General features: G+C 46.1%; 1 protein-coding gene and 1 long non-coding RNA gene across 12 annotated transcripts in view; one reads left to right on the top strand and one right to left on the bottom strand.

Annotated features, from left to right (window-relative positions):
- LOC127931535 (nascent polypeptide-associated complex subunit alpha, muscle-specific form-like) overlaps positions 1-25,760 on the bottom strand; it is a 208,498-nt gene extending 182,738 nt beyond the window's left edge. For 3 of the 4 annotated variants that reach the window (XR_008141656.1, XR_008141657.1, XR_008141658.1), the window contains exons 1-3: positions 25,562-25,760; positions 17,619-17,882; positions 15,448-17,200 (exon numbers count right to left, since the gene is read on the bottom strand). Coding sequence is in view for 1 of the 4 variants with exons in the window: in XM_052524600.1 (XP_052380560.1) it covers positions 15,720-17,200; positions 17,619-17,882; positions 25,562-25,604 (1,788 nt within the window). In the remaining 3 variants the exon portion in view is untranslated. Of the gene's footprint in view, positions 1-15,099; positions 17,201-17,618; positions 17,883-25,561 lie in introns of those variants that run through there. The other variant, XM_052524600.1, reaches the window with a different exon arrangement.
- On the top strand, positions 5,511-7,415 carry LOC127931538 (uncharacterized). Of its 8 annotated transcripts, XR_008141663.1 has the most exons (5): positions 5,511-6,020; positions 6,469-6,596; positions 6,725-6,948; positions 6,981-7,076; positions 7,174-7,415. It is a non-coding gene; the product is annotated as an uncharacterized LOC127931538 (long non-coding RNA). The 8 variants fall into 8 exon arrangements; XR_008141661.1 differs by lacking the exon at positions 6,469-6,596 and having other exon boundaries at positions 7,174-7,410; XR_008141666.1 differs by lacking the exons at positions 5,511-6,020; positions 6,469-6,596 and adding an exon at positions 6,219-6,308 and having other exon boundaries at positions 6,981-7,108.
- Positions 25,761-26,759: the final 999 nt, after the last annotated feature.

Consider the following 26,759-nt stretch of genomic DNA (forward strand, 5'->3'; position numbering starts at 1 on the left):
ATGTAGAATGCACAGGGAGATGCAGAATGCACAGGAGATGCAGAATGCACAGGGAGATGCAGAATGCACAGGGAGATGCAGAATGCACAGGGAGATGTAGAATGCACAGGGAGATGCAGAATGCACAGGGAGATGCAGAATGCACAGGGAGATGCAGAATGCACAGGGAGATGCAGAATGCACAGGGAGATGCAGAATGCACAGGGAGATGCAGAATGCACAGGGAGATGTAGAATGCACAGGGAGATGTAGAATGCACAGGGAGAACTAGAATGCACAGGGAGATGCAGAATGCACAGGGAGATGCAGAATGCATGCAGAATGCACAGGGAGATGCAGAATGCACAGGGAGATGCAGAATGCACAGGGAGATGTAGAATGCACAGGGAGATGCAGAATGCACAGGGAGATGTAGAATGCACAGGGAGATGCAGAATGCACAGGGAGATGCAGAATGCACAGGAGATGTAGAATGCACAGGGAGATGCAGAATGCACAGGGAGATGCAGAATGCACAGGGAGATGTAGAATGCACAGGGAGATGTAGAATGCACAGGGAGATGTAGAATGCACAGGGAGATGCAGAATGCACAGGGAGATGTAGAATGCACAGGGAGATGTAGAATGCACAGGGAGATGCAGAATGCACAGGGAGATGCAGAATGCACAGGGAGATGTAGAATGCACAGGGAGATGTAGAATGCACAGGGAGATGCAGAATGCACAGGGAGATGCAGAATGCACAGGGAGATGTAGAATGCACAGGGAGATGTAGAATGCACAGGGAGATGTAGAATGCACAGGGAGATGCAGAATGCACAGGGAGATGCAGAATGCACAGGGAGATGTAGAATGCACAGGGAGATGTAGAATGCACAGGGAGATGCAGAATGCACAGGGAGATGCAGAATGCACAGGGAGATGCAGAATGCACAGGGAGAACTAGAATGCACAGGGAGATGCAGAATGCACAGGGAGATGTAGAATGCACAGGGAGATGCAGAATGCACAGGGAGATGTAGAATGCACAGGGAGATGCAGAATGCACAGGGAGATGTAGAATGCACAGGGAGATGTAGAATGCACAGGGAGATGTAGAATGCACAGGGAGATGCAGAATGCACAGGGAGATGTAGAATGCACAGGGAGATGTAGAATGCACAGGGAGATGTAGAATGCACAGGGAGATGCAGAATGCACAGGGAGATGTAGAATGCACAGTAAATTAAAGAAGAACCATCTGGTGAGATTGATCCTGTTGATTGGATTTTTTTTGTGACTAACAATATTTTTTGCATTTTTGAAGTGATCTGCACATTATTGTTTTTTATTTCATTATTTTGGGACAATTTTGATGGGATTCTATTTGGACATTCTGGGATTTGGACACTTCCCTGCCTCCTCCTCTCTCCCCGCCCAGTTAGTCCCCAGGGCAGGGTGGGATTGACTAGGACACTCTCCCTGAGTCAGTGTAACCCCAGGGCCACCTAGAGAACACTACTACTGTTTACCTGCCCTGCCTATCTAAACACAATAATGTCTCCATATCCTGGTCGTAAGCCCTGGGCCTGAGCCTGGAGGTCGACTTCCTGGGACAAACGGATGCCAGACATTCTAGCCCTAACGGATTTAGTTAATGACCTGAATACATCAACAAGTCAACCGTGTTTACCCAGCTAGCGTTTAACCTGGTGTCTTAACACGCTAAGCAAATAACAGTAAGTTGAGCACATACAGGACCTAGTGAACACCTACACACCCCTTGCAGTTGGCACATTTTTCACTCCCTGAAATACTCATCTAAAATGAGGTTCAGTTCCATATTTCACTCCCTGAAATACTCTGTGAGGTGTTGTATTGGATTTGACTAAGTTTTTACAATCAAATCTCAATTTTTTTTTTGTGTAAATGGCTATGAACACAACACACTCCAGAAACACCTAAAGGCCATCCTTTTAGAAATGGAAAACCTCTCAGCATAGTGATACGGGTCTTTACACCTAAACGCCATCCTTTTAGAAATGGAAAACCTCTCAGCATAGTGATACGGGTCTTTACACCTAAAGGCCATCCTTTTAGAAATGGAAAACCTCTCAGCATAGTGATACGGGTCTTTACACCTAAACGCCATCCTTTTAGAAATGGAAAACCTCTCAGCATAGTGATACGGGTCTTTACACCTAAACGCCATCCTTTTAGAAATGGAAAACCTCTCAGCATAGTGATACGGGTCTTTACACCTAAACGCCATCCTTTTAGAAATGGAAAACCTCTCAGCATAGTGATACGGGTCTTTGCATATTTGATGACATTAAATTATTCCGCAACGTTAGACTCCATTTTGATGAGACTTGAGCGTTTCCTCTCCGTCCGTTCCTTTAGGTAACTGGCAAAATAAAGGAAACACTCGAGTATATTGAAAGCAGGTGCTTCCACACAGGAAGTTCCGGACACAGGAAGAATGTATGCCGATGCGCATTGAAGCCGTTTTGGCGTATCGCGGTGGCCCAACGGCCTATTTAATTTGACCTTTATTTAACCAGGCAAGTCAGTTAAGAACAAATTCTTATTTTCAATGACGGCCTGGGAACAGTGAGTTAACTGGTCTAGGAACAGTGGGTTAACTGCCTGTTCAGGGGTAGAACGACAGATTTGTACCTTGTCAGCTCGGGGGTTTGAACTTGCAACCTTCCGGTTACTAGTCCAACGCTCTAACCACTAGGCTACCCTGCCGCCCCTCCACTCTAACCACTAGGCTACCCTGCCGCCCCTCCACTCTAACCACTAGGCTACCCTGCCGCCCCTCCACTCTAACCACTAGGCTACCCTGCCGCCCCTCCACTCTAACCACTAGGCTACCCTGCCGCCCCTCCACTCTAACCACTAGGCTACCCTGCCGCCCCTCCACTCTAACCACTAGGCTACCCTGCCGCCCCTCCACTCTAACCACTAGGCTACCCTGCCGCCCCTCCACTCTAACCACTAGGCTACCCTGCCGCCCCTCCACTCTAACCACTAGGCTACCCTGCCGCCCCTCCACTCTAATCACTAGGCTACCCTGCCGCCCCTCCACTCTAACCACTAGGCTACCCTGCCGCCCCTCCACTCTAACCACTAGGCTACCCTGCCGCCCCTCCACTCTAACCACTAGGCTACCCTGCCGCCCTCCACTCTAACCACTAGGCTACCCTGCCGCCCCTCCACTCTAACCACTAGGCTACCCTGCCGCCCCTCCACTCTAACCACTAGGCTACCCTGCCGCCCCTCCACTCTAACCACTAGGCTACCCTGCCGCCCCTCCACTCTAACCACTAGGCTACCCTGCCACCTCTACACTCTAACCACTAGGCTACCCTGCCGCCCCTCCACTCTAACCACTAGGCTACCCTGCCGCCCCTCCACTCTAACCAATAGGCTACCCTGCCGCCCCTCCACTCTAACCACTAGGCTACCCCGCCGCCCCTCCACTCTAACCACTAGGTAACCCCGCCACCCCTCCACTCTAACCACTAGGCTACCCCGCCGCCCCTCCACTCTAACCACTAGGCTACCCTGCCACCCCTCCACTCTAACCACTAGGCTACCCTGCCACCCCTCCACTCTAACCACTAGGCTACCCTGCCGCCCCTCCACTCTAACCACTAGGCTACCCTGCCGCACCTCCCTCTAACCACTAGTCTACCCTGCCACCCCTACACTCTAACCACTAGGCTACCCTGCCGCACCTCCAACCTAACCACTAGGCTACCCTGCCGCACCTCCACTCTAACCACTAGTCTACCCTGCCGCCCTCCACTCTAACCACTAGGCTACCCTGCCACCCCTCCACTCTAACCACTAGGCTACCCTGCCACCTCTACACTCTAACCACTAGGCTACCCTGCCACCTCTACACTCTAACCACTAGGCTACCCTGCCACCTCTACACTCTAACCACTAGGCTACCCTGCCGCCTCTACACTCTAACCACTAGGCTACCCTGCCACCTCTACACTCTAACCACTAGGCTACCCTGCCGCCCCTCCACTCTAACCACTAGGCTACCCTGCCGCCTCTACACTCTAACCACTAGGCTACCCTGCCGCCTCTACACTCTAACCACTAGGCTACCCTGCCGCCCCTCCACTCTAACCACTAGGTTACCCTGCCGCCTCTACACTCTAACCACTAGGCTACCCTGCCGCCCCTCCACTCTAACCACTAGGCTACCCTGCCGCCCCTCCACTCTAACCACTAGGCTACCCTGCCGCCCCTCCACTCTAACCACTAGGTTACCCTGCCGCCCCTCCACTCTAACCACTAGGCTACCCTGCCGCCCCTCCACTCTAACCACTAGGCTACCCTGCCGCCCCTCCACTCTAACCACTAGGCTACCCTGCCGCCCCTCCACTCTAACCACTAGGCTACCCTGCCGCCCCTCCACTCTAACCACTAGGCTACCCTGCCGCCCCTCCACTCTAACCACTAGGCTACCCTGCCGCCCCTCCACTCTAACCACTAGGCTACCCTGCCGCCCCTCCACTCTAACCACTAGGCTACCCTGCCACCCCTCCACTCTAACCACTAGGCTACCCTGCCGCCCCTCCACTCTAACCACTAGGCTACCCTGCCGCCCTCCACTCTAACCACTAGGCTACCCTGCCGCCCCTCCACTCTAACCACTAGGCTACCCTGCCGCCCCTCCACTCTAACCACTAGGCTACCCTGCCGCCCCTCCACTCTAACCACTAGGCTACCCTGCCGCCCCTCCACTCTAACCACTAGGCTACCCTGCCGCCCCTCCACTCTAACCACTAGGCTACCCTGCCGCCCCTCCACTCTAACCACTAGGCTACCCTGCCGCCCCTCCACTCTAACCACTAGGCTACCCTGCCGCCCCTCCACTCTAACCACTAGGCTACCCTGCCGCCCCTCCACTCTAACCACTAGGCTACCCTGCCGCCCCTCCACTCTAACCACTAGGTTACCCTGCCGCCCCTCCACTCTAACCACTAGGCTACCCTGCCGCCCCTCCACTCTAACCACTAGGCTACCCTGCCGCCCCTCCACTCTAACCACTAGGCTACCCTGCCGCCCCTCCACTCTAACCACTAGGCTACCCTGCCGCCCCTCCACTCTAACCACTAGGCTACCCTGCCGCCCCTCCACTCTAACCACTAGGCTACCCTGCCGCCCCTCCACTCTAACCACTAGGCTACCCTGCCGCCCCTCCACTCTAACCACTAGGTTACCCTGCCGCCCCTCCACTCTAACCACTAGGCTACCCTGCCACCCCTCCACTCTAACCATTTATCTACTGACCCAGAGTCAGATGAAGCCCTTTATCTACTGACCCAGAGTCAGATGAGGCCCTTTATCTACTGACCCAGAGTCAGATGAAGCCCTTTATCTACTGACCCAGAGTCAGATGAGGCCCTTTATCTACTGACCCAGAGTCAGATGAAGCCCTTTATCTACTGACCCAGAGTCAGATGAGGCCCTTTATCTACTGACACAGAGTCAGCTGAAGCCCTTTATCTACTGACCCAGAGTCAGATGAAGCCCTTTATCTACTGACCCAGAGTCAGATGAAGCCCTTTATCTACTGACCCAGAGTCAGATGAGGCCCTTTATCTACTGACCCAGAGTCAGATGAAGCCCTTTATCTACTGACCCAGAGTCAGATGAGGCCCTTTATCTACTGACACAGAGTCAGCTGAAGCCCTTTATCTACTGACCCAGAGTCAGATGAAGCCCTTTATCTACTGACCCAGAGTCAGATGAGGTCCTTTATCTACTGACCCAGAGTCAGATGAGGTCCTTTATCTACTGACACAGAGTCAGATGAAGCCCTTTATCTACTGACCCAGAGTCAGATGAAGCCCTTTATCTACTGACCCAGAGTCAGATGAGGCCCTTTATCTACTGACACAGAGTCAGATGAAGCCCTTTATCTACTGACCCAGAGTCAGATGAAGCCCTTTATCTATTGACCCAGAGTCAGATGAGGCCCTTTATCTACTGACCCAGAGTCAGATGAGGTCCTTTATGTACTGACCCAGAGTCAGATGAGGTCCTTTATCTACTGACACAGAGTCAGATGAAGCCCTTTATCTACTGACCCAGAGTCAGATGAAGCCCTTTATCTACTGACCCAGAGTCAGATGAAGCCCTTTATCTACTGACCCAGAGTCAGATGAGGCTCTTTATCTACTGACACAGAGTCAGATGAAGCCCTTTATCTACTGACCCAGAGTCAGATGAAGTCCTTTATCTACTGACCCAGAGTCAGATGAGGCCCTTTATCTACTGACCCAGAGTCAGATGAGGTCCTTTATCTACTGACCCAGAGTCAGATGAAGCCCTTTATCTACTGACACAGAGTCAGATGAAGCCCTTTATCTACTGACCCAGAGTCAGATGAGGTCCTTTATCTACTGACCCAGAGTCAGATGAGGTCCTTTATCTACTGACACAGAGTCAGATGAGGTCCTTTATCTACTGACCCAGAGTCAGATGAGGTCCTTTATCTACTGACCCAGAGTCAGATGAGGTCCTTTATCTACTGACACAGAGTCAGATGAGGCCCTTTATCTACTGACCCAGAGTCAGATGAGGTCCTTTATCTACTGACCCAGAGTCAGATGAGGTCCTTTATCTACTGACCCAGAGTCAGATGAGGTCCTTTATCTACTGACACAGAGTCAGATGAGGCCCTTTATCTACTGACACAGAGTCAGATGAGGTCCTTTATCTACTGACCCAGAGTCAGATGAGGTCCTTTATCTACTGACCCAGAGTCAGATGAGGTCCTTTATCTACTGACCCAGAGTCAGATGAGGTCCTTTATCTACTGACCCAGAGTCAGATGGTCTCCTTTATCTACTGACCCAGAGTCAGATGAGGTCCTTTATCTACTGACCCAGAGTCAGATGAGGTCCTTTATCTACTGACCCAGAGTCAGATGAGGTCCTTTATCTACTGACACAGAGTCAGGTGAGGTCCTTTATCTACTGACCCAGAGTCAGATGAGGTCCTTTATCTACTGACCCAGAGTCAGATGGTCTCCTTTATCTACTGACCCAGAGTCAGATGAGGTCCTTTATCTACTGACCCAGAGTCAGATGAGGTCCTTTATCTACTGACCCAGAGTCAGATGAGGCCCTTTAATCTACTGACCCAGAGTCAGGTGAGGTCCTTTATCTACTGACCCAGAGTCAGATGAGGTCCTTTATCTACTGACCCAGAGTCAGATGGTCTCCTTTATCTACTGACCCAGAGTCAGATGAGGTCCTTTATCTACTGACCCAGAGTCAGATGAGGTCCTTTATCTACTGACCCAGAGTCAGATGAGGCCCTTTAATCTACTGACCCAGAGTCAGATGAAGCCCTTTATCTACTGACCCAGAGTTAGATGAAGCCATTTATCTACTGACCCAGAGTCAGATGAGGCCCTTTAATCTACTGACCCAGAGTCAGATGAGGTCCTTTATCTACTGACCCAGAGTCAGATGAGGCCCTTTAAATCTACTGACCCAGAGTCAGATGAGGCCCTTTATCTACTGACCCAGAGTCAGATGAGGCCCTTTATCTACTGACCCAGAATCAGATGAGGTCCTTTATCTACTGACCCAGAGTCAGATGAGGTCCTTTATCTACTGACCCAGAGTCAGATGAAGCCCTTTATCTACTGACCCAGAGTTAGATGAAGCCCTTTATCTACTGACCCAGAGTCAGATGAGGCCCTTTATCTACTGACCCAGAGTCAGATGAGGTCCTTTATCTACTGAGCCAGAGTCAGATGAAGCCCTTTATCTACTGACACAGAGTCAGATGAGGTCCTTTATATACTGACCCAGAGTCAGATGAAGCCCTTTATCTACTGACCCAGAGTCAGATGAGGTCCTTTATCTACTGACCCAGAGTCAGATGAGGTCCTTTATCTACTGACACAGAGTCAGATGAAGCCCTTTATCTACTGACCCAGAGTCAGATGAAGCCCTTTATCTACTGACCCAGAGTCAGATGAGGTCCTTTATCTACTGACACAGAGTCAGATGAAGCCCTTTATCTACTGACCCAGAGTCAGATGAAGCCCTTTATCTACTGACCCAGAGTCAGATGAAGCTCTTTATCTACTGACCCAGAATCAGATGAAATAGTGGATACCATTTTTATGTCGATGCGTGCAGTTTGAAGGAAGTCACTAACTAGCGCCAGGGCAATGACTGGAGGTCTACGGTATCTACCAGTGTTGTGTTGAAGACCACCTAAAGAGAGTTCCCAGTCAAGACCGAGATCAGAGTAAAGACCACCTAAAAGAGATCCCAGTCAAGACCAAGATCAGAGTAAAGACCACCTAAAGAGAGATCCCAGTCAAGACCAAGATCAGAGTAAAGACCACCTAAAGAGAGATCCCAGTCAAGACCAAGATCAGAGTAAAGACCACCTAAAGAGATCCCAGTCAAGACCGAGATCAGAGTAAAGACCACCTAAAGAGAGATCCCAGTCAAGACCAAGATCAGAGTAAAGACCACCTAAAGAGAGATCCCAGTCAAGACCAAGATCAGAGTAAAGACCACCTAAAGAGAGATCCCAGTCAAGACCAAGATCAGAGTAAAGACCACCTAAGAGAGATCACAGTCAAGACCGAGATCAGAGTAAAGACCACCTAAAGAGAGATCCCAGTCAAGACCGAGATCAGAGTAAAGACCACCTAAAGAGAGATCCCAGTCAAGACCAAGATCAGAGTAAAGACCACCTAAAGAGAGATCCCAGTCAAGACCAAGATCAGAGTAAAGACCACCTAAAGAGAGATCCCAGTCAAGACCAAGATCAGAGTAAAGACCACCAAGAGAGATCCCAGTCAAGACCAAGATCAGAGTAAAGACCACCTAAAGAGAGATCCCAGTCAAGACCAAGATCAGAGTAAAGACCACCAAGAGAGATCCCAGTCAAGACCAAGATCAGAGTAAAGACCACCTAAAGAGAGATCCTTCTGTAGCTCAGTTGGTAGAGCATGGCGCTTGTAACGCCAGGATAGTGGGTTCGATTCCCGGGACCACCCATATGTAGAATGTATGCACACATGACTGACTGTAAGTCGCTTTGGATAAAAGCGTCAGCTAAATGGCATATTATTATTATTATTATAGATCCAGTCGAGACCAGAAAAATGCGAGTCCGATTCAAGACCAGGATTATAATTGTCAAATCACCACAGTAATAAAAGTTCAAAAACATCCAGTATTTCTGTGTTCATATTTCAGAACAACACATGAATTCTCTAGACATTCAGGATAGTGAAAACATACATGCTGAGGGCAAAAAGAGCCACTACAAATGATTACTAACCCAAACAATGTGGGGGAACAACGAGGAGAAGGGCTAAGGATTTATACAATAATGATTATTATTTTCAATGATTTCAATGATGTTCTCATCAGTTTTTTTGTTCGAAAGAAAAGCACTGAAGAGAAAAAATAAAATAAACATGATTTTTTGTTTATTTTTTTTGCAATGGGAAGTAATATATGTTAATTTAGACTGGGAAATGTTTAAATGGTGTTTTTATTTATTCTCATGATTGGGACCCACTGGTTTAGTACGTCCGAGTTGATGGACTGCTTATCCTTTAACTGTTAACTGCTGTGTGTGACCGCTGTCTTTCCATCAGCACTGTGCAGGTGCTGCCTGGATTTTGACGAAAATAACGTTCCCAAGCGGCCCTGGCGAGGGAAAGGGAACCTGTGTGAATTTTTTACATTTATTTTTATTCAGTTTCAAATAGATTTTGATTTTCACTCTAAAAAACAAAACTTTTTTTATTTAAAAAAAATTTGATGTGTAAACCAAATAAATCTGATAGGTGGGCGGGCCTCTCTGTCCACCCAGTGGGGCGGGCCTCTCTGTCCACCCAGTGGGGGCGGGCCTCTCTGTCCACCCAGTGGGGGCGGGCCTCTCTGTCCACCCAGTGGGGGCGGGCCTCTGTCCACCCAGTGGGGGCGGGCCTCTCTGTCCACCCAGTGGGGGCGGGCTCTCTGTCCACCCAGTGGGGCGGGCCTCTCTGTCCACCCAGTGGGGGCGGGCCTCTCTGTCCACCCAGTGGGGGCGGGCCTCTCTGTCCACCCAGTGGGGGCGGGCCTCTCTGTCCACCCAGTGGGGGCGGGCCTCTCTGTCCACCCAGTGGGGGCGGGCCTCTCTGTCCACCCAGTGGGGGCGGGCCTCTCTGTCCACCCAGTGGGGGCGGGCCTCTCTGTCCACCCAGTGGGGGCGGGCCTCTCTGTCCACCCAGTGGGGGCGGGCCTCTCTGTCCACCCAGTGGGGGCGGGCCTCTCTGTCCACCCAGTGGGTGTGGGCCTCTCTGTCCACCCAGGCAATCCTGGAGAGACAGAGAGAGAGACAGAGAGACAGAGAGAGTCCATGAAGATCTAAGATAATCCTAACTGTAATCTCCCTCCCTGCCACCAGGGTGCAGTAAAGGCTATGGCAGAGTAAGGCATAGTAATAAACCCATCATGCCATCAACAACACCCGTCTTAGTACATTTTGGACCTTCTATGTTATTTGAATAAAACATGTATTACATGTGTTGAATGCAGGGTATCCAGGAGAGGTTTGGAACGATCGGGAGGCTACCACAAGAGGGAATAGACGTCTTTGAATCGACAGACATGTCGTCTTGGTACCAAACGGCATTTGACCAGAACCCTAGGAGGAATACCCTCTGAAACGCAGACCTAGTCCCATGGTCTCCACCCCCTTCATACCACTAGGAGGCAGGAGTGATGCTACTGTTTCCTACGGATTTGGTAAGAGGTGAGACAACAAGAACATCACTCTGCAAAACCAAAGATCGCAAGATGGCTTGATCTTACAAAACTCATCGACACACAATCACTTTTTCCAACGTAGGTGGTGGTGTGAGAGAGAGAGAGAGAGAGAGACAGAGAGAGAGAGACAGAGACAGAGACAGAGACAGAGAGACAGAGAGACAGAGAGACAGAGAGACAGAGAGACAGAGAGAGAGAGAGAGAGAGAGAGAGAGAGAGAGAGAGAGAGAGAGAGAGAGAGAGAGAGAGAGAGAGAGGAGAGAGAGAGAGAGAGCGGGCGAGAGACAGAAGAGCAAAGTGATCGGGTGGGGTGTGGTGTGTGTGCAGATGTGGGTTGCTGCAGGAACACAAATGTCACAGCCCTCGTCTGTTAGCGCTGTCTGAAGAGCACAGATAGACAGCTGGACATAGACTACACACACCGTCTCATAACACACATATCTGCATTCAGATATCACACACAGACAAAACTTACACAGAGTCCACTTGGACGACATATATCATTTCCACAAAATCCCATCACTCAGCTAACTACCCCCGAAGGACCATCACTCAGCTAACTACCCCCGAAGGACCATCACTCAGCTAACTACCCCCGAAGGACCATCACTCAGCTAACTACCCCCGAAGGACCATCACTCAGCTAACTACCCCCGAAGGACCATCACTCAGCTAACTACCCCTGAAGGACCATCACTCAGCTAACTACCCCTGAAGGACCATCACTCAGCTAACTACCCCTGAAGGACCATCACTCAGCTAACTACCCCGAAGGACCATCACTCAGCTAACTACCCCCGAAGGACCATCACTCAGCTAACTACCCCCGAAGGACCATCACTCAGCTAACTACCCCCGAAGGACCATCACTCAGCTAACTACCCCGAAGGACCATCACTCAGCTAACTACCCCCGAAGGACCATCACTCAGCTAACTACCCCCGAAGGACCATCACTCAGCTAACTACCCCGAAGGACCATCACTCAGCTAACTACCCCCGAAGGACCATCACTCAGCCAACTACCCCCGAAGGACCATCACTCAGCCAACTACCCCTGAAGGACCATCACTCAGCCAACTACCCCCTGAAGGACCATCACTCAGCCAACTACCCCTGAAGGACCATCACTCAGCCAACTACCCCTGAAGGACCATCACTCAGCCAACTACCCCCGAAGGACCATCACTCAGCTAACTACCCCTGAAGGACCATCACTCAGCCAACTACCCCCTGAAGGACCATCACTCAGCCAACTACCCCTGAAGGACCATCACTCAGCCAACTACCCCCGAAGAACCATCACTCAGCTAACTACCCCCGAAGGACCATCACTCAGCCAACTACCCCCTGAAGGACCATCACTCAGCCAACTACCCCCTGAAGGACCATCACTCAGCCAACTACCCCAGCTAACTGTCTCATCTTTACCTAAACCTGATAGAAATCAGGAAACAGGGACAACAGACATTACATGGAAGACAAGGAACAGTACAGACTGTCAGATGTTGGTAAATAGATCCATTCTATTGTTGAAAGCACCCAGATGTGATGGAGATGGATGGATGTGATGGAGATGGATGGATGTGATGGAGATGGATGGATGTGATGGAGATGGATGGATGTGATGGAGATGGATGGATGTGATGGAGATGGATGGATGTGATGGAGATGGATGGATGTGATGGAGATGGATGGATGTGATGGAGATGGATGGATGTGATGGAGATGGATGGATGTGATGGAGATGGATGGATGTGATGGAGATGGATGGATGTGATGGAGATGGATGGATGTGATGGAGATGGATGGATGTGATGGAGATGGATGGATGTGATGGAGATGGATGGATGTGATGGAGATGGATGGATGTGATGGAGATGGATGGATGTGATGGAGATGGATGGATGTGATGGAGATGGATGGATGTGATGGAGATGGATGGATGTGATGGAGATGGATGGATGTGATGGAGATGGATGGATGTGATGGAGATGGATGGATGTGATGGAGATGGATGGATGTGATGGAGATGGATGGATGTGATGGATGTGATGGAGATGGATGGATGTGATGGATGGATGTGATGGAGATGGATGGATGTGATGGAGATGGATGGATGTGATGGATGTGATGGAGATGGATGTGATGGATGGATGTGATGGAGATGGATGGATGTGATGGAGATGGATGTGATGGATGGATGTGATGGAGATGGATGGATGTGATGGAGATGGATGTGATGGAGATGGATGGATGTGATGGAGATGGATGGATGGATGTGATGGAGATGGATGTGATGGAGATGGATGTGATGGAGATGGATGGATGTGATGGAGATGGATGGATGGATGTGATGGAGATGGATGTGATGGAGATGGATGTGATGGAGATGGATGGATGTGATGGAGATGGATGTGATGGAGATGGATGTGATGGAGATGGATGTGATGGAGATGGATGTGATGGAGATGGATGTGATGGAGATGGATGGATGTGATGGAGATGGATGTGATGGAGATGGATGTGATGGAGATGGATGGATGTGATGGAGATGGATGGATGTGATGGAGATGGATGGATGTGATGGAGATGGATGGATGTGATGGAGATGGATGGATGTGATGGAGATGGATGGATGTGATGGAGTCGTGATTTTGCACCTGGGAACACGTCCGGTGTGACAGTTTACTTCCCAAGACTTCAGAAGGTAGTTTAAGGTGTTTGTTTTTAAATAAATAGTGGTGAAGTGTGAATTCTTTCTTTATTTTCTTTCTTTAAAGGGTGTACATGATGGTAACAGTGTGTTTTCAGTGTGAATTCTTTCTTTAAAGGGTGTACATGATGGTAACAGTGTGTTTTCAGTGTGAGTTCTTTCTTTAAAGGGTGTACATGATGGTAACAGTGTGTTTTGAGTGTGAATTCTTTCTTTAAAGGGTGTACATGATGGTAACAGTGTGTTTTCAGTGTGAGTTCTTTCTTTAAAGGGTGTACATGATGGTAACAGTGTGTTTTCAGTGTGAATTCTTTCTTTAAAGGGTGTACATGATGGTAACAGTGTGTTTTCAGTGTGAGTTCTTTCTTTAAAGGGTGTACATGGTGGTAACAGTGTGTTTTCAGTGTGAGTTCTTTCTTTAAAGGGTGTACATGATGGTAACAGTGTGTTTTCAGTGTGAATTCTTTCTTTAAAGGGTGTACATGATGGTAACAGTGTGTTTTCAGTGTGAATTCTTTCTTTAAAGGGTGTACATGATGGTAACAGTGTGTTTTCAGTGTGAATTCTTTCTTTAAAGGGTGTACATGATGGTAACAGTGTGTTTTCAGTGTGAGTTCTTTCTTTAAAGGGTGTACATGATGGTAACAGTGTGTTTTGAGTGTGAATTCTTTCTTTAAAGGGTGTACATGATGGTAACAGTGTGTTTTCAGTGTGAGTTCTTTCTTTAAAGGGTGTACATGGTGGTAACAGTGTGTTTTCAGTGTGTGCTTCAACCAGTCAATAGTTCTGATGGATAAAACATTTTTAAAAAGCTTAACACTTTCAGATGTTCGTTTTTATTTCATTAGTGCTGTCACGTCATACTTAAGACCATTCTCTTAACTTAAAATACCTTGTATTTAGCAAACCATTAAAGCTATTTTGTGTGTGTGTGTGTGTGTGTGTTCATACGTGGGAAAAACTCCAGGTGTCCTCTAAAACTCAAATATATCCCCCTGCACACACACACACACACACACACACACACACACACACACACACACACACACACACACACACACACACACACAGTGGTGAACCAGAACAATGGTTTACTGATCCATATTTCCAATAGCAGCTGCACACCTGCAGACACACTAACCCCTTTCTTTCTTTCTAAAAATGAAGGGACTTCTAATCTTTCTAGAAAAGAGACACTGCAACAAAAAAAGGAGATTCACCTTAAAAAAAGATTTCAGAATCATACAGAATACAATGTTATCAGCCAAAAAAACAGACCAATCAAAAGTAGAATATGTACAAAACCTCTAAAATTTCCTTTGGATAGTAACATGGCAACTATCTACCAACCCTCACCTCTAACCCTAACCCTCACCTCTAACCCTAACCCTCACCTCTAACCCTAACCCTCACCTCTAACCCTCACCTCTAACCCTCACCTCTAACCCCTAGCCTAACCCTCACCCCGAGCCTAACCCTCACCCCTAGCCTAACCCTCACCCCTAGCCTAACCCTCACACCTAACCCTAACCCTCACACCTAACCCTAACCCTCACCTCTAACCTAACCCTCGCCCCTAACCCTGGTAACACTTCATTAGGATAGTAACATGGCAACTATCTACTAACCCTTACCCCTAACCTAACCTAACCCTCACCTCTAACCCTAACCCTCACCCTAATCCTAACCCTCACCCTAATCCTTATTCTAACCCTAACCGTAACCTTAGCAAGCAGTTGTTTATCAACAAAGAGTTTTGTTGATAGTCCATCTATAGACGGTCATGCTATAGATAGGATAGGCTGTCTGGACTATCCCTAACCTCTAACCTCTAACCTCTGACCTAACCCTCATGCTATAGATAGGATAGGCTGTCTGGACTATCCAAATAAAAATGGGAGCAAAATCCTACCTCGCTTACAGTAGAAAAAGAAAAAACACACTTTCACATTTCTTAATACAACTCTCAGATAACTTTAAAAACAGCCGTTTAAAAAATAATAATAATTAAAAATCCCTTTCTTTTATAAAACCTCCGGCAGCTCTGTTGTTGTTCTTTAATCACCTTGGTTACGTCTCAAATGGCACCCTATTCCCTGAACAGTGCACTACTTTTAAAACAGAGACCAAAGTAATGTAGGGTACCATTTGGGGCGTAGCCTAGCAACAGACAGTCCACTTCCTTAGTGACCTTTACTCGCGGGTGAAGGCCTTCTTCTGATTGGCTCGTACGACGTCGTCGGGGGAGGGCGTGTCGAAGGTGAAAGGGGTTATGGGTAAGAGGGGCATCTGTTCTTTAGCTTTGACCAGCTGGGTCTGTGTTCCGTACAGAAACGCCGGGTGACCCCCTCCTCCGACCTCTAACCTCAGATCTCCTACAGCCTCCATCATCATCCTCCTCCTCCTCTTCCCCCGGCTGGGCGCACGCACCGACAGGGTCAGGGCGAAGACGGACGGTCGAGCGAACACAGAGGAACCGTGGCGGTGGTGGTCTGACCTCAAGTCGACGGCGGACGGCGAGGAGAGGCCTCTGTCATGGCGACGTGCGAACAACACTCCACCGTGGGACGACTGGGCCATGAGCGCGCTTAGATCAACACTCTGATCACCCCATGGTGGGCGGAGACTCAGGGGAGTGGGTGACAAACGGGGGCGGGGTTTGTCTCTGTCTCCACCCTCTTGGATACTTCTTGGCTGTGGTTTCCCTGGTGACAGGAGCGCGGCGAGGGAGAGTGATGGTGGGGTGTCGGAGGAAGTTCTGTTGTGTTGCTGAGAGGCTAGTGGAGAGAGCTCCCCCAGTAGGCCAGGAGGTGGTACTACCTGTCCGTCTGGGTCTGCTGCTGGCACCGTGCTTACTGGCTGACGGTGAGAGGCCAACACAGACAGAGGGAAGACGTGGGGTTCTGGTGGTGTTGTGATCTGGGTCTGGGGGGAACAGTGTGTGTTCAGAGGTCCTTGGGGTTGTGGGAGCTGGGACAGGGAGCGTGTGAGAGCTGGCGCTGGTCCGACGGCAGTCTGAGCTGTGTTGCCGTGGGCAATGGGGATTGAGCTGTTCCCGTGGAGACCGGGGAGTGTTCTGTAGAGGGTGGGGCTGCTGTTGGAATGTTCCTGGATCAGCTCAGCCAATGACGGGCTTCCTTTGGGATCCGCCCCCTTAGCCCCTCCCCCAGTCGCTATCTCCATTGGTCGGCTGCTCTGGAGGACGGAGCTCAGGCTGCCGAAGGAGGGAGGGGCCATATTGGCGCTCGGAGCTGTCAGTTTGGGGTTGCCTAAGGACAAGCTACCCAAAGAGGAGGCAAGGTGGTTGGGGGGACTTGTAGCAATGGGGGCGGAGTTGGAGTTTAACAACGCTAGAGTGCCCAATGAGAGGCCAGAAAGAACAGCCAGAGTAGATGAGGACAGTGAGGGGAGTCCCGCCCTCTGACTCTTCTGAACATGCTCAGACATCAACTGGGCCAGGCTGCTGCTGCTCCCCGCCTCGGCAACCGTCGCCAAGGGCCTTGCGGAACCCGCCGCGAAATTCAGAGTCGAAGTGGAGAGGTTGTGAGTGTCATGACAATGACCTTTCCCAGGCCGCGCTAGGAAGTCACTAAGGTTCAGAGGATCGGTAGGTGGACATAGAGCTGGTGTGTGTGTTGGTGTGAGTACAGTGTCAGAGTTGAATAGGCAGGCTCCTTACCTTACCAAGAGTTGAGAGAGGAGGATGGGTCAGGACATCAGAGGAGAGAGAGAGAAACAGAGAGAGAGAGAGAGAGAGAGAGAGAGAGAAACAGAGAGAGAGAGAGAAACAGAGACAGAGACAGAGAGAGAGAGAATGAGAGAGACAGAGACAGAGAGACAGAGAGAGAAAGGAGAGAGAGAGAGAAAGGAGAAAGGAGAGAGAGAGAGAGACAGAGAGAGAGAGAGAATGAGAGACAGAGAGAATGAGAGAGACAGAGAGAGAATTTCGTTACAATGTGTTCAAAGTGAAGAACCCTTGGTTCATTTCGCTAACAGTCTTCGACAACTACATCCCTGTGTAACTTATGCTGAGAGTAACCATCCAAACACAGTAAGTAAGGTGATCATCATTCTCCCCTGCTCTGTGGTCACCTTTCTTTGGTTGTGGGGTGGCTGATGCCTCCTGATTGGATCTTGGCGCAGCTGCCATGTCCTTATTGGCTCCCTGGGGCAGTGGTGCGTCCTGATGCGTCTTAGCGGACCGGGGCGGAGCACCGGTGCTCTCGCCTGATAGGATGGTGTCCAGGGCTCTCTCGGGGTCGAAGGCGCACTGCAAGGCAACCTGGGTAAGGACAGACTCTGGCACTGTGTCACCCAGCACCTCACGCATCTGGTCCAGACATGAGTACAGCTTGCCTGTGGAGACACAGGCAACATTACATTAGAAATTGGCACATGGGACACTCAGGAGCAACAAAGAGCATCTTCAAAACAAACACCTCACAAGAAAAACACACACACAAAGACACGTATGGACACACAGGCTCTCTGTGTGTGTACCTTGGTCTAGGAAGAGAGGACGAGGCGAAGCAAGAGAATTTACTCCGTGCAAAATAAGATATTTTTAGAGATGGAGATCTATGACAAGAGTGTAATGGCCACGTGAGTCTTATTGGATGGAATAGAAGCGTCATATATATTTGACCAACGTACTGATATAAGTGGATGCACCTGGCATCACTTGAGAGAAGAAAATGACTTGGTTGTGCCTGTTTTTGTTTTTTTCACGCGTGTTATCTGCCCTCTCATTGGCTAGAATGGTCCCACCTGATCTCGCCTGACTTCAATCATTGAGGACATGCATTTCCATTGTCAGAGTGGTCACTCGGCTGTCTTGTCAACATAACATATAATATTTAGTCTAGATCATTCCATGGAGGGCCTAGTGTGTCTGATGGTTTGAGTTTTTCCTTTCAATTAAACTAATGAGAGAGAGTTCCTTACTAATTAGTGAATTAATTAATTCATCAAATCGAGTAAAACGGGGAGGAGAGCAAACCAGCAGAAACTCTACCTTCCGTGGACTGAGTAACACACGTGGTCTATGGGGTTTTAGGGTTTAGAGTTGGCCGCTACACCAGCGGTCACGAGTCATGATGCTGCTGACGGTCATTAGTAACCTACCAAACTGTCTAACTGCCTGGTACTCAGCACTCTAATTGTCCCTCGAATCACTCTGACAACAATGTAAATGTATTACAAAATCTAATTAAAAACACTTCACGTGAGCCCATGAACTCATGTTGCTCAACATTTCCATAGGCTATGCATTTGTGTGGGAAAATAAGAGTGATGGCCTCTAATAAAAAGAGGAGGATCCCATCAGCTTTCTATAGGCCAGGCATACTATATTTATTTCTCCACTTTCCTGGCAGGCATTCAAATGAAACACGGGAAAAGTATCCCCAGTCTCTATTTAACTGATGACATGTATTTTTTTCACGCTGACCCTGTTCTGAGACAGGTGCATGATGGTCTAAATCAAAACCAATTTCACACATTTAGTATATTCCAGCCTCGTGTCTTCTTGGGTTTGACGCTACAAGCTTGGCACACCTGTATTTGGGGAGTTTCTCCCATTCTTCTCTGCAGATCCTCTCAAGCTCTGTCAGGTTGGATGGGAAGCGTCGCTGCACAGCTATTTTCAGGTCTCTCCAGAGATGTTCAATCGGGATCAAGTCTGGGCTCTGGCTGGGCCACTCACAAGGACATTCAGAGACTTGTCCCGAAGCCTCTCATGTGTTGTTTTGGCTGTGTTTTTTATTTTATCTAACCTTTATTTAACTAGGCAAGTCAGTTAAGAACAAACTCATATTTAAAATGACGGCTTAACCCCAACCCAGACGACTCTGGGCTAATTATGCTCCGCCCAATGGGACTCCCAATTACATCCGGATGTGATACAGCCTGGATTCGAGCCAGGGACTGTAGTGACGCCTCTTGCACTGAGATGCAACGCCTTAGACCGCAGCGTCTGTGTGTGTTATTGTGTGTTAACTATTTTACTAAAATACTTAAAAGGCCGCTAAAACTTTAAATATCGATATCGGTTTTTTGGGCAAGGAAAATAATCAGAAATCGGCCAAAAATGTAATATCGATGCATCACTACTAGTCATGTAATTTGTGTGACTTTTTAAGGAAATATTTAACTCATTTAGGCTTCTAATAACAAAGGGGTTGAATACTTAGACTCAAGACATTTCAGTTTGTTTTTTTTTAAATACAAAAAAATGTAATATCTAAAAACATAATTCTCATTTGATATTGAAATCCCTTTTTAATCAATGTAATCCATTAATCCATTTTAAATCAATGGAATCCATTAATCCATTTTAAATCAATGTAATCTATTTTAAATCAATGGAATCCATTAATCCATTTTAAATCAATGGAATCCATTAATCCATTTTAAATCAATGGAATCCATTTTAAATCTTAATCCATTTTAAATCAATGGAATCCATTAATCCATTTTAAATCAATGGAATCCATTTTAAATCTTAATCCATTTTAAATCAATGGAATCCATTAATCCATTTTAAATCAATGTAATCCATTTTAAATCAATGTAATCCATTTTAAAATCAAATGGAATCCATTTTAAAATCAATGGAATCCATTTTAAATCAATGTAATCCATTTTAAATCAATGTAATCCATTTTAAATCAGGCTGTAGCAACATGTGTAAAAAGGCCGTGTGAATACTAATCCCTATATAGTGCTTTACTTTTATTGTGCCCTAAGTTGGATCAGCGGCCTGGTCAAAGGTAGTCAAATCAAATCAAATGTATTTATATAGCCCTTCGTACATCAGCTGATATCTCAAAGTGCTGTACAGAAACCCAGCCTAAAACCGCAAACAGCAAGCAATGCAGGTGTAGAAAGAAGCACAGTAGTGAACTATATAGGGAATAGTATTCCACTTCACACCTTGGCCTTACAGTTATAAAGTACTTGGGTAGTGTGTAGTGTGTACCGTGTACCGTGTACCAGGGTAGTGAGACAGACAGACCTGTAGCAGGGGAGATGCAGTAGCCATCATCAACAGACTGTCCATATACTTCCTCATGTCAAAGTATACAAGGGGTGCAATTCAGTTAATGACACTAGCATACAAACACACACTAGCTAGGTCCCACACACACACACACACACACACACACTAGCTAGGTCCCACACACACACACACTAGCTAGGTCCCACACACACACACACACACTAGCTAGGTCCCACACACACACACACACACACTAGCTAGGTCCCACACACACACACACACACACACTAGCACAGGTCCCACACACACACACACACACACACACTAGCTAGGTCCCACACACACTAGCTAGGTCCCACACACACACACACACTAGCTAGGTCCCACACACACACACACACACACACACACACACACACACACACACACACACACACACACACACACACACTAGCTAGGTCCCACACACACACACACTAGCTAGGTCCCACACACACACACACACACACTAGCTAGGTCCCACACACACACACACACACACACTAGCTAGGTCCCACACACACACACACACACACACACACTAGCTAGGTCCCACACACACACACACACACACACTAGCTAGGTCCCACACACACACACACACACACACACACTAGCTAGGTCCCACACACACACACACACACACACTAGCTAGGTCCCACACACACACACACACACTAGCTAGGTCCCACACACACACACACACACTAGCTAGGTCCACACACACACACACACACACACACACACACTAGCTAGGTCCCACACACACTAGCTAGGTCCCACACACACACACACACTAGCTAGGTCCCACACACACACACACACTAGCTAGGTCCCACACACACACTAGCTAGGTCCCACAAACACACACACACTAGCTAGGTCCCACAAACACACACACACTAGCTAGGTCCCACAAACACACACTAGCTAGGTCCCAAAACACACACTAGCTAGGTCCCAAAAACACACACTAGCTAGGTCCCCCCACACACACACACACTAGCTAGGTCCCACAAACACACATTAGCTAGGTTTGACATTTTAGTCATTTTGCAGATACTCTTATCCAGACTGACTTACAGTAGTGAGTGCATGATACATTTTTAGTACTTTTGACACAGCTGATGGCTTTCACTTTGCCTCCTCAGCAACTCTGCCTGGGTGTGAGCTTTGGCCTTTTCTGGGACAGAACCATTTTCTTACAATCAATGATGGGTATATCTGTCTGGCTAAACTGTAAACTTTGTTAGTTAGATCACTGGCTAGTTAACAACACCAACCAGCTTCAGTTGTTGGAACTTTGGCAGCTTGATAGCTACAGCTGTAGAGTTACCTAGCTAACCAGCATGAGGGTTAAATACATTGAACGTTAGAAAGAAACATTAGCTAATTAAACAATACCATTGACATATGCTTAAGATAGTTGTCCTAGCTTGCCAACTATGCCAATTAACTAGATGCCACCCATAAGCATTTTACCGTTATAAGCATTTTTGCTACACCAACAATAACGTCTGCTAGACACGTTATGTAACCAATAACATTAATTTGAGAATAGTCTGCGAGTTAGACACCACAATTGTTCTTTGTAAATTGCGGGATATTATTTTTTTTGTATTTGAAAGCAGTATTTATTTATTTGTTTATAAATATAAAATAAAAGTTCCAGTCCGCCCAAACTAGTTGTTGCTTAAATCGTTGCGTTTAGTCGGGTTGTGACAGCCCGTTCATGTTAGCTAGGTAGCTAACTACCTGTTAGCTATATTGGCTAACCAGCTAACTATTAGCTATATTGGCTAACCAGCTAACTATTAGCTATATTGGTTAACCAGCTAACTATTAGCTATATTGGTTAACCAGCTAACTGTTAGCTATATTGGCTAACCAGCTAACTGTTAGCTATATTGGCTAACCAGATAACTGTTAGCTATATTGGCTAACCAGATAACTGTTAGCTATATTGGTTAACCAGATAACTGTTAGCTATATTGGCTAACCAGATAACTGTTAGCTATATTGGCTAACCAGATAACTGTTAGCTATATTGGTTAACCAGCTAACTGTTAGCTATATTGGCTAACCAGATAACTGTTAGCTATATTGGTTAACCAGCTAACTGTTAGCTATATTGGTTAACCAGATAACTGTTAGCTATATTGGCTAACCAGATAACTGTTAGCTATATTGGCTAACCAGATAACTGTTAGCTATATTGGCTAACCAGATAACTGTTAGCTATATTGGTTAATCAGATAACTGTTAGCTATATTGGTTAATCAGATAACTGTTAGCTATATTGGTTAACCAGATAACTGTTAGCTATATTGGCTAACCAGATAACTGTTAGCTATATTGGCTAACCAGATAACTGTTAGCTATATTGGCTAACCAGATACCTGTTAGCTATATTGGCTAACCAACTACCTGTTAGCTATATTGGCTAACCAGATAACTGTTAGCTATATTGGTTAACCAACTACCTGTTAGCTATATTGGCTAACCAGATAACTGTTAGCTATATTGGCTAACCAACTACCTGTTAGCTATATTGGCTAACCAGATAACTGTTAGCTATATTGGCTAACCAGATAACTGTTAGCTATATTGGCTAACCAGATAACTGTTAGCTATATTGGTTAACCAGATAACTGTTAGCTATATTGGTTAATCAGATAACTGTTAGCTATATTGGTTAACCAGATAACTGTTAGCTATATTGGTTAATCAGATAACTGTTAGCTATATTGGTTAACCAGATAACTGTTAGCTATATTGGCTAACCAGATAACTGTTAGCTATATTGGTTAACCAGATAACTGTTAGCTATATTGGTTAACCAGATAACTGTTAGCTATATTGGTTAACCAGATAACTGTTAGCTATATTGGTTAACCAGATAACTGTTAGCTATATTGGTTAACCAGATAACTGTTAGCTATATTGGCTAACCAGATAACTGTTAGCTATATTGGCTAACCAGATAACTGTTAGCTATATTGGTTAACCAGATAACTGTTAGCTATATTGGTTAACCAGATAACTGTTAGCTATATTGGCTAACCAGATAACTGTTAGCTATATTGGCTAACCAGATAACTGTTAGCTATATTGGCTAACCAGATAACTGTTAGCTATATTGGCTAACCAGATAACTGTTAGCTATATTGGTTAATCAGATAACTGTTAGCTATATTGGTTAATCAGATAACTGTTAGCTATATTGGCTAACCAGATAACTGTTAGCTATATTGGTTAACCAGATAACTGTTAGCTATATTGGCTAACCAGATAACTGTTAGCTATATTGGCTAACCAGATAACTGATTGCTGTATTGGTTAACCAACTACCTGTTACCTATATTGGCTAACCAGATAACTGTTAGCTATATTGGTTAACCAACTACCTGTTAGCTATATTGGCTAACCAGATAACTGTTAGCTATATTGGTTAACCAGATAACTGTTAGCTATATTGGTTAACCAGATAACTGTTAGCTATATTGGTTAACCAGATAACTGTTAGCTATATTGGTTAACCAGATAACTGTTAGCTATATTGGCTAACCAGATAACTGTTAGCTATATTGGTTAACCAACTACCTGTTAGCTATATTGGCTAACCAGATAACTGTTAGCTATATTGGTTAACCAACTACCTGTTAGCTATATTGGCTAACCAGATAACTGTTAGCTATATTGGCTAACCAGATAACTGTTAGCTATATTGGTTAACCAGATAACTGTTAGCTATATTGGTTAACCAGATAACTGTTAGCTATATTGGTTAACCAGATAACTGTTAGCTATATTGGTTAACCAGATAACTGTTAGCTATATTGGTTAATCAGATAACTGTTAGCTATATTGGTTAACCAGATAACTGTTAGCTATATTGGTAACCAACTACCTAACCAGTTAGCTATATTAGCTAACCAGATAACTGTTAGCTATATTGGTTAATCAGATAACTGTTAGCTATATTGGTTAACCAGATAACTGTTAGCTATATTGGTTAACCAGATAACTGTTAGCTATATTGGCTAACCAGATAACTGTTAGCTATATTGGCTAACCAGATAACTGTTAGCTATATTGGCTATATTGGCTAACCAGATAACTGTTAGCTATATTGGTTAACCAGATAACTGTTAGCTATATTGGCTAACCAGATAACTGTTAGCTATATTGGCTAACCAGATAACTGTTAGCTATATTGGCTAACCAGATAACTGTTAGCTATATTGGTTAATCAGATAACTGTTAGCTATATTGGTTAATCAGATAACTGTTAGCTATATTGGTTAACCAGCTAACTGTTAGCTATATTGGCTAACCAGCTAACTGTTAGCTATATTGGCTAACCAGATAACTGTTAGCTATATTGGCTAACCAGATAACTGTTAGCTATATTGGTTAACCAACTACCTGTTAGCTATATTGGTTAACCAGATAACTGTTAGCTATATTGGCTAACCAGATAACTGTTAGCTATATTGGCTAACCAGATAACTGTTAGCTATATTGGTTAACCAGATAACTGTTAGCTATATTGGCTAACCAGATAACTGTTAGCTATATTGGCTAACCAACTACCTGTTAGGTATATTGGCTAACCAGATAACTGTTAGCTATATTGGTTAACCAGATAACTGTTAGCTATATTGGCTAACCAACTACCTGTTAGCTATATTGGCTAACCAGATAACTGTTAGCTATATTGGTTAACCAGATAACTGTTAGCTATATTGGCTAACCAACTACCTGTTAGCTATATTGGTTAACCAGATAACTGTTAGCTATATTGGTTAACCAGATAACTGTCAGCTATATTGGCTAACCAACTACCTGTTAGCTATATTGGCTAACCAACTACCTGTTAGCTATATTGGCTAACCAGATAACTGTTAGCAGTTCCCGCTAACTGATAGCTAACAACTTCAGGCCTTGCGTCGAAGGGTCCAAAACTGTCAGTAGCAAATTCACAGAATCTAACCTTCATCGTAGTTGCAGCCTCGGACATTTCTGTGCCGAGACATGTTGGTTTATAACTTATGTGTCCTTTCGGTCCCCTGTAGACGTGGTTTTCGGATCAGTCGGGCTTATTGTCATTTGCGTCTCACTTTCCGACAGCCATGTTTACGTAGCGAGCGACACACAAACACTTCTGCGCAGACTCAGTAGAGTTGAACGGTTCAGAGCCACACAGTTCACACTGCAAAACAATCCCAAACTTTAATCTTTAGCGAGGAACAAAATATAAAACTGTCATTTGGCCTGCTGAGTGAAACATTTTCAGTTGGCTTGGCCCACTCTACAATTTATCTGAAAATAAAATATGTTTATTATGTTTATTCCATAATAAATTAAATGTAAGCTCATGAGTGTAAACAACAATAAACATGCTCGTCAGCATCAAGCTGTTCTCAAAGACAATTTTATTATCTTATCAATCATTTCAAGAATCCATAATAAATAAAGATATAGCGCAGGTCGTTTCCAGACCACCCTCTTCCAGTCTAGATATGTAGGCTAGTGGCAAAGGCCTCCACATTTTTAGATACCACTACCCGAGGTACAACAAACCTCCACCATGTTTTTTTCACTTCTCTTATGTCTCACATTAATGAAATGGATGGTTGTGTAAATGTTTTTTTTTTACATTTATTTTATTTAAACTTTTATTTAAGTCAGTTTAAGAAGAAATTCGTATTTACAATGACGCCCTACCAAAAGGCCTCCCGTGGGGACGGGGGTCTGGGATTAAAATAAATAAATAAATACTATATAAATATAGGATAAAACACACATCACGACAAGAGAGACCTAATAACAATGACAACACAGCATGGCAACAACACAACATGACAACAACATGGAAGCAACACAACATGGTAGCAGCACATCACAGGGTACAAACATTATTGGTCGCAGACAGCAGAACAAAGTCAAGAAGGTAGAGACAACAATACATCACACAAAGCAGCTACAACTGTCAGTAAGAGTGTCCATGATTGAAGAGATTGAGATAAAACTGTCCAGTTAGAGTGTTTGTTGCAGCTTGTTCCAGTCGCTAGCTGCAGCATACTGAAAAGAGGAGCGACCCAGGGATGTGTGTGCTTTGGGGACCTTTAACAGAATGTGACTGGCAGAACGGGTGTTGTATGTGGAGGATGAGGGCTGCAGTAGGTATC

This window comes from Oncorhynchus keta, chromosome 8 (genome assembly GCF_023373465.1).
Source record: "Oncorhynchus keta strain PuntledgeMale-10-30-2019 chromosome 8, Oket_V2, whole genome shotgun sequence".
Classification (NCBI taxonomy): Eukaryota; Metazoa; Chordata; class Actinopteri; order Salmoniformes; family Salmonidae; genus Oncorhynchus; species Oncorhynchus keta.